The 8,156-nt window shown below is 52.3% G+C and overlaps 1 protein-coding gene across 2 annotated transcripts; it reads left to right on the top strand.

Annotated features, from left to right (window-relative positions):
* The first annotated feature begins 147 nt into the window (after positions 1-147).
* On the top strand, positions 148-7,887 carry VAMP7 (vesicle associated membrane protein 7). Of its 2 annotated transcripts, none has more exons than XM_054388495.1 (8): positions 148-173; positions 3,099-3,257; positions 3,837-3,894; positions 4,674-4,811; positions 5,673-5,763; positions 6,580-6,647; positions 6,900-6,992; positions 7,780-7,887. In XM_054388495.1, the coding sequence occupies exons 2-8, from the start codon at positions 3,112-3,114 to the stop codon at positions 7,846-7,848; spliced, it is 663 nt and encodes a 220-aa protein (XP_054244470.1). In that variant the 5' UTR covers positions 148-173; positions 3,099-3,111; the 3' UTR covers positions 7,849-7,887. The 2 variants fall into 2 exon arrangements, with proteins under 2 accessions (XP_054244470.1, XP_054244471.1); XM_054388496.1 differs by lacking the exon at positions 148-173 and adding an exon at positions 209-242.
* The last annotated feature ends 269 nt before the right edge of the window (positions 7,888-8,156 follow it).

Below are 8,156 nucleotides of genomic sequence, written 5' to 3'. Positions count from 1 at the left end.
CCGCGGGCACGGCCGGCACCTCCCGGTATGCACAGCGCGGCAGGTCCCCAACGGTCCCAGCAGGCCTTGCGCAGCCGGAAGTGCGTCACAGCGGCCCGGTACCGGGGCGGGGGGGGGGCCCTGATTACAGAGCACGGAGGGCGGAGCGCTGCTCCCTCCTGCCGCGGTGGCAGGTGAGCAGTGGTGAGGCACCGGACCGGGCCGGGCCCCGCCCCTCAGGGGAGCTGCTTCCGCCGCTGAAAGTGAGCGTTCTGTCTGCGGTGCCCCCGGTGCCGGCAGGCCGCAGAAGGGCTGGGGCGGACTGGCTGAGCCGGCGGGCATTGCGGCTGGGTCTTCAAGGCCGGGAGCTGTTGTAGTGGGAGGATACCGAATACAGCAGGCGGAGGAGGCCGGCGGGGGTGGGCTTCCTTTGAGGCCGGGTCGGTGCTACTGGCGGTCAGGGCCCTCGGCCCTCTGGGGCGGGGGGAGGCGTGGGGTTGGGTTTTGGGGAGGTGGGATCGGGATGCTGGAGGACGTCGGAGAAAGGACCGTAGGTGCTGGGCTGTTGCTGCGTCGTGTTGCTGGTAGCAAAGGCTTCTGTGGGTCTTAAGGTCCAGGTAACAATAATCAGGGACAGGGATGCTGTAAGCATGCTTCTGGCTGCGTGCTAGCTTTGGAGAGCTGCCTATTCATAACTACCCTGCTCTGATTCTTTACTCCCCTTCTAAAACATCTTCTGTCAGCAGTAGTGTGGCCAGCAGGACCAGGCCAGGGATTGTCCCACTGGACTGGGCACTGGTGAGGCCACACCTCGAATCCTGGGTTCAATTTTGGTGTCCTCACTCAAAGAAGGACATTGAGGGACAGAAGCGGGCCCAGAGAAGGGCAAGGAAGCTGGTGAAGGGTGTGGAGAACAGATGTGGTGAGGAGCAGCTGAGGGACAATAGGGTTGTTCAGCCTGAGGGGAGACCTTCTGGCTCTCTACACTCCCTGAACGGAGGTTGAAGCTGGGTGGGGTTGGTCTCTTCTCCTAATGAACATGGGACAGGACAGGAGAAAATGACCTCTAGTTGTCCCAGGGGAGGTTTAGTTTGGACATGAGGAACAATTTCTTCCCCTTGAGCATTGTCAAGGCCTGGTCCAGGCTGCCCAGGAGTCCCCATCCCTGGAGGGTGTTCAAAGATATGATGCTGAGGGACATGGTTTAGTGCCACCTGGCAGTGCTGGGTTAATGGTTGGACTCTATGATCTCTTCCAACATAAGTGGTTCTGTGATTCCATGATCTGCTACCCTCCAGAGAAAGTGCTGGGCCTGTAAGAGAAATCAGATTCATCTCTAGTGATTTGTTTCCATGCTGATGAAGCAGAGGTCCCCGATGACAGCCATGCAGGCAGAGAGGAAGCTGAAACTCTAGTGCATGAATGTCACCTTTCTCATTGCTTGCAATGAGCTAATAAATCACTGGGCTGAAGGTTGGAAGATCCTTTAGAGAAACAACAACTTGCAGGTGCCAAGGAAGGGTTAAAGAGAGTCCTGGGCTGCTTTCTGCTGAGGTCACCACACTCAAACGATCTTCTTATTGCAGGCAGGGAGTTTGCAGCTTGCAGAGTTGCAACATCTGCAGTTGTTTGGTGTTTCAAGGCAGGAGGAATGGGATGCCTCTTGCTTTCTGTAAAGAGGGTTTCTGGAAGCACCAGTACAAACCCCTTCCAGTGCTTGCTGAGGCTGCGGATTTTCTGGTCCGTAAGAAGAGCTGATCTGTCCCCTTCAGCTGCTGAGGGCAGAAATGCTGGTAGAGGATGGGTATAGGCTGCTGGTTTCACTTCTTGCTCCACCTGCCCTCTCATTCTTCATTGTAGGTCTTCAGTGAGATCAGAGCAGCAAACAGGTTGGCTTGTCTCACTTGAAAATGATCTGTACAGTGCCTGGTAGGACTGACCCCTGCTACAGAAGAGGTGGCTTCAGTTGGCGCCAGACGAGTGGAAGGTCTGGCTGGGCTGTGTGGTCTTCAGATCTTGAAGCTAAACCACCAGTTCCCTGCTGTGGTAGCTATTTCTAGAGAGGCCTCCAAGCCACCTGGTTGCATGCAAATAGGTGTGTGTGATGTCTCCAGCCACAAGGCAGATGTTTCCAGACACAAGCCAAGGCAGGAGATACAAGGGCAGTCCAGTGTTAAGTGAAAAATAAGGTTGTGGGGGTTTAGAGGGTGAAAAGTCTACTGGAGTCCTTCCTAAACAGAAGAAGCTTCTGGACAAGCAGACATCAAAGCTGTGAGTTGATGTGTGATTTCATATGGGAAATCTTGGCTCTGTCAGTGTCGTGATACTTGAGCTGATTAAGTCTGTCCCTTCAAATGACAGCAGGCTTCTTTGTCCAACCCTGGGGGTTTCATCAGACTAAACTTCTGGCCCTCAAACGCTTCCATGCTGCAGCCTGTCCAGTTTGATACCTGTGGGAGGATGTTGGTTTGCAGAACTGGGGTGTTGCTGAGGATGGTAAGCCTGCCAAGGCGCTGGTTTGCTTTGAGAAGTGCAGATCAGGTGGTTCTGCAGAAGGCTTGGGACTTAAAAGTGTCTCTAGGTGATTAAAAGAGGACATTTGGTGTGACTCCAGCCCAGTGGGAGCTTTTCTCCTTCATTTGATAGCAGTCATAGCCAAAGCCTCACCCTGCAGTCATGTGTTGGGGCTGGTAGGCTTGGTCTGTATAATGAGCTGCTGTTTGCAGAGCTGTAAGACCAGTCACTTCCTTTCTGAACTGGAGCTTGCTGGTCACAGGCAGATGTTCCAATAACAAGCAAGAAAAACCCTTCAAGGGTCAGCTGAGGAGCAAACCAAAATGTGCTGCTAGCTAGAAATCTGGGTGGAAACAAGGAAAATTCATTGTGGGGTCACTGGTGGAGGAGGGCGTGGAGGTACACCAAGAAAAAACCTTCTGGAGGTGGTTGTAGGCTTGGTGTGGTTCTGAGGAGAACATGGAAGGGGAAGTGAGAGAAGCTTTCTGGTGGTGACATCCTGAATGAGCTGCTGTTGGGTTGAGGGCTGAGAGAAGGCTGCTGAGGTGGTGCTGCTTTGCTCTCCCAAGGAACACAACTCTACTGCTGGGTGTTTCTCTCCCCAGGTGGTGTGCAGCCATGGCTATCCTCTTTGCCGTGGTGGCCAGGGGCACAACCATCCTTGCCAAGCATGCCTGGTGTGGAGGAAACTTCCTGGAGGTGACTGAGCAGATCCTGGCAAAAATCCCATCTGAAAACAACAAACTGACCTATTCCCATGGGAAGTGAGTAAATGGTCCTCTTCTGGGTGTGGGGGCAGCCTACAGGAGGACACAGACTCATGGTGGGATTGTCAGGGTGAAGGCTGAAGGGACACTCAGCTCAAAAAGTCCTTTTTCCACCCAAACTTTGGCAGCATAAGCAGGATTTGAACTCAGCTCAAGCAAGGAGTTGGTGCAAAGTCAGGATTTCTGTTCTCTCACCACTCCAAAGTGAGCTGGAGGGTGCTCAGCTGTGGCTATCAAACTGCTGGAGTCTTTGTGCCATCCCAGACTGGTTTGGGTGGTTAGGAACCCTTATAGGTCGTTCAGATGTCCCACAGAGTTACTGCTCAGCATTGGACGCTCTGAAGGAGGTGAGGCCAGAGATTCTGCACCACTGAGGTGGTCTCTAACTCAGTGTAGCTTACAGGAATGGAGACCCCTCAGCAGGGAGGGCTGAGATGTGTTGGCATCTCTGAGAGGTTCTGTAGAGTAACTGGAACCTGCTCTTCTACTTCTCCAGCCCTTGAAGGCCCTGCAAAGTCTTCTAGAAGATTAGTGCCAGCTCCATATGACCTTTTGATTTCTTTTTCTTCTCTGCAGCTACCTGTTCCATTACATCTGCCAGGACAGGATCATTTACCTCTGCATCACAGATGATGTAAGTGCTTTTGCTCACAGCTACTCCACAGACACCATTCTTGCACATTTTGGCTTTTTTATGTCAAAGAAAACCAATAGTTGGTGGAGATCTGAGGTATCTGTGGTGCCTTTTACCCCTTTGGACCTACTGCTTCTGTTCTCCTTCAGCTTTGAAATTTAAACCTGTTAACCTCAAAAAGTTTTGAGGTTGAGTTCTTGGTTTCACCTAAGCCTGGAACCCAGATGCTCATGAAGTTGGCTTTGAGTTTAAATTCTTGGTTTCACCTAAGCCTGGAACCCAGATGCTCATGAAGTTGGCTTTTAAATTCTTGGTTTCACCTAAGCCTGGAACCCAGATGCTCATGAAGTTGGCTTTGAGTTTAAATTCTTGGTTTCACCTAAGCCTGGAACTCAAATGCCTGTGAATAGTTGGGTTTGAGGTTAAGTGTTTGGTTTCAACTCATTTTTTCCTCTCATGGAAACCCCAGTGCAGCAGAATCTGGATGCAGAGGCAGGACTTGAGTTGTGTAACACTCCTCTCTTTTAGCTGTGTTGAAGCACAAACTTCTCCCTGGCTGTCAGAAGTTACCAGGCACAGAACTGGAGCTGTGGGTAGCCCAGTAAAGTCCACTGCCAACCAGTGTCCAGGAAGCTGAGGCTGAAAGCTGGCTGCTGCTCAAACCCCAGCAGTGAAATCCCATCATGTCACAGCACTGTTCTCCACACCTGGCTAGGTGCCCTGTAGACACCATTCCTGACTGACACAGCTCTGGGTGTCCTCTGATCTCTTCCTTCCAGGACTTTGAACGATCCAGAGCCTTCAACTTCCTGAATGAAATCAAGAAGAGGTTTCAGACCACCTATGGCTCAAGAGCACAGACAGCCCTCCCCTATGCCATGAACAGCGAGTTCTCCAGTGTATTGGCTGCACAGCTGGTGAGAGCTGCTGCTCCCCACAGGTTCTCCTTGTGCCTTCTCACTGTGCTGAGTCTGGGTGTAAAGCCCAGGGAGTGGGGGCTCTCCTGACACCCAGCCTGCAGCTGGGTCACCCTGCTGTGGGTTGGGGTTGGCAGTGGTGTGTTCACTGTTTGTACCAGGTGGGTGTGCTGGAGGTTAGACCTTCATGGTCATGCTTGAAATCACAGAACTACAGACTTATAGGGGTTGGAAGGGACCTTCTGGAGATCATCCACTCCAACCCCCCAGCTCAAGCAGGGGCACCCACAGCAGCTTGCCCAGGGTCACAAAGTCCAGCTGGGTTTGGAAACTCTCCAGAGAAGGAGACTCCACAACCTCTCTGGGCAGCCTGCTGCAGGGATGGTGAAGGTGAGGAGAGCAGTTTAACTAGTGTGAGGCTGAGGGTCAAACCAGTCAAACCAGTGGTCAGCTTTGATAGCATGCCAGTTCTACACCTTCTCCTGAAAGAAGAACCTCTGAGCAGAAGGCTCCGAGGTGCTGCTGCATTCAGAGGATCATGAAATGAGGATGTGGGTGCTGTTGGTGTTGGAGCTTCTTGCTTCCCAGTTGTCAGGAATGGATGAAAATCAAACACTGGAAAGAAAATTAGGGGTTAAGTAGCTGTGTGGGTGGTCATGAAGTAGAGAAGTTGTGCTTTAGTCCTGGCCTCTGCTGTCAGTCTCCTCAGATGGTCTCTTATCAAAGCAGAGATGCTTCCAGAAGGTCCTGAGTCTTCAGAAGCTGCAGGTTTAGAGGAAAGGAGCTGCCTTTTTTTGTCTGGAGGAGCTGAAGTACGACATTGGGAGGTCCTTGTTTTCATCACCTCTTTGTCTGTTACAGAAATACCACTCAGAGAGCAAAGGCCCTGACCAGGTGGCAGAGACACAAGCCCAGATTGATGAACTCAAGGGCATCATGGTTCGAAACATAGGTACTGGGCTTCCCTTGCTGCCACTCCTGGCCTGTGTGGTGCACACCATTGCCTGCCCAAGTCTGGCAGGCTGGGAAGTGCTTGTCATGGTCATCAGAGAATGGTTTGGGTTGAAGGGACCTTCAAATCTCATCTAATCCAACCCCCTGCAGTCAGCAGGGACATCTCCAACTAGAGCAGGTTGCTCAGAGCCCCAAACAACCTGACCTGCAATTGTGCCAGGGATGGGACATCTCCCACCTCTCTGGGCAGCCTGGGCCAGGCTCTCACCACCCTCAGTATTGAACATTTCTCCCTTCTCTCCAGCCTGAATCTCCCTCTTTGAGTTCAAACCATCAGCCCTTGTCCTGTCACAACAGGCCCTGCTCAAAAGTCTGTCCCCAGCTTTCTGATTGACTCCTTGAAGTTCTGTAAGACCACCAGAAGGTCTCCCTGGAGCCTTCTCTTCTCCAGGCCTGAACAGCCCCAACTCTCTCAGCCTGGCCTCACAGCAGAGGGCTTCCAGCCCTCCTATCCTTGCTGCTCCAACAGGTCCATGTCTGTGCTGTGCTGTACTGAGGACTCCAGAGCTGGCCCCAGCACTGCAGGTGGGGTCTCAGCAGAGCAGAGGGGCAGGATCCCCTCCCTCTACCTGCTGCCCATGCTGCTGGGGATCAGCCCAGGACAGGGGTGGCTCCTGTCCAGCTTCTCACCCACTTAGTATCTGAAAAGCCACTGCCAGGAGCTCCTGCCTTGCAGCTGGGTTGGGTATTGGAAACTCTTTTTTGGTACTGAGGTCCTACCTACACATCTGGGGGGGTTTGTGTCTTTCTGCAGACCTCGTGGCACAGAGAGGAGAGAAGCTGGAGCTGCTGATTGATAAAACAGAGAACCTTGTGGATTCGGTAGGCCTGGGGGACAGCTTGGAAGTGGAGTCACTGCAGGCAGCTGCCACAGGCCAGCTGTGGTGTGTCTGCTCCTCATCTCTTGCCCCTGGGGAGCAGGAAACCTCTCTTTATCTGGAGTTAATGGCTCTGGAGGAGATAACTCTGTGGGTTGGCTTAGTGGGGAGGTAAAGGCTGGGGAAGAGCCTCACTGAGCTTCTGGGGCTGCAGCAGGGTCAGGAATGAATTGGATGCTTTGCTTTTCTCTTGTAGTCAGTCACTTTCAAAACCACCAGCAGGAACCTTGCCAGGGCCATGTGTATGAAGAACCTCAAGCTTACCATCGTCATCATCATCGTATCCATTGTAAGTATGGAGCACAGCAACCTTCAGCTCTCAAGTCAGGCTGCTGGAGTGGTCAGACCTGGGGGTGCTCAGCTCTAAGACAAGAGTCTTGTTTGAGGGGAGCATCCTGCTGGACAGCTTCTCTTGTTGAGGCAAGAGGACAGGCTTGCTAGGAAGTTCTGTCTGGCTTCAGAGTGACTGTCATGAACCTTGCCACCTCCACCAGAAGAGAAGTTTCATGGCTGCTCTATCTCTAATGGCTTTCTAGGCCTCAGTCCTGTTGGTATCTCATTACTTAACTCTAGAGAAGCTTTTTTTTTTTTTCACCAGCCTGTAGTAAATGCCAGCAGTGCCAACGTGAGGATGCTGAAGGGTAGTCATGGGTTAGATGTATGAGGGCTTTTGTCACAACCAGATCCTCCTTCATGTTCTGCTGCAGGACAGCTCTCATCCTCATAGACTTATGGAGTGGTTTGGGTTGGAAGGGACCTTAAGGATGACCCAGTTCCAACCCTCCTGTCATGGGCAGGGACACCTCCCACTAGAGCAGATTGCTCAAGGCCTCATCCAACCTTGAGCACCTCCAAGGAGGGACATTCATGACCTCCCTGGGCAACCTGTGCCAGTGTCTCCCCACCCTCACTGTAAATAATTTCTCATGTTGGAGGAAGAGCTGCTGGCACCAAGTCCTGTGTGTGAGACATTGGCTGTTTGGGTTTTGATAACCTGGTGGTTCCACACTTGTGTTGCATCTGGCTGGTGATGGAAGCTCATTCTCTACTGAGGTGACTCCTTTTGCTTTCTCCAGGTCATCATCTACATCATCCTGTCAGCTGCCTGTGGTGGGCTTGCTTGGCCAAGCTGTGTGCAGAAGTAACTGGAAGCAGCTGGTGCTGGTCACTTGGAGAAGAGAATCCCAGGAGTGTGAAGAAGCAACCTACAGAATAACTCTTAATCTTTCACTACTGACACCTTCTCATCCTTTCATCCCTCCAGGACTTCAGACTTTTTTTGCCTTATCACCCCCACCAGGCCCAGCTGGTGGCTGCTTTCCTGCAGCTGTAACCTCAAGGATGGGCTGGGTTCAAATTACTTGAAGGGAGTTTTGTTGTTTCTTTTTCCTTGTCCCATCTCCAACCTTCTCAGCTGGATCCATCCAGGAGGAGGTCCTCTGGTCCATCCGGA

This window comes from Indicator indicator, chromosome 17 (assembly GCF_027791375.1).
Source record: "Indicator indicator isolate 239-I01 chromosome 17, UM_Iind_1.1, whole genome shotgun sequence".
In the NCBI taxonomy this organism is placed as follows: domain Eukaryota; kingdom Metazoa; phylum Chordata; class Aves; order Piciformes; family Indicatoridae; genus Indicator; species Indicator indicator.
Note: the sequence above shows the minus strand (reverse complement) of the source record. Positions and strands in the feature narration are given on the sequence as shown.

Coding starts and splice junctions, on each gene's coding strand:
- VAMP7 (XM_054388495.1), top strand. CDS start 3,112: ATGGCTATCCTCTTTGCCGTGGTGGCCAGGGGCACAACCATCCTTGCC. Junction 3,895..4,673: donor ACCTCTGCATCACAGATGAT/GTAAGTGCTTTT, acceptor TCTTCCTTCCAG/GACTTTGAACGATCCAGAGC. Junction 6,993..7,779: donor TCATCATCATCGTATCCATT/GTAAGTATGGAG, acceptor TGCTTTCTCCAG/GTCATCATCTACATCATCCT.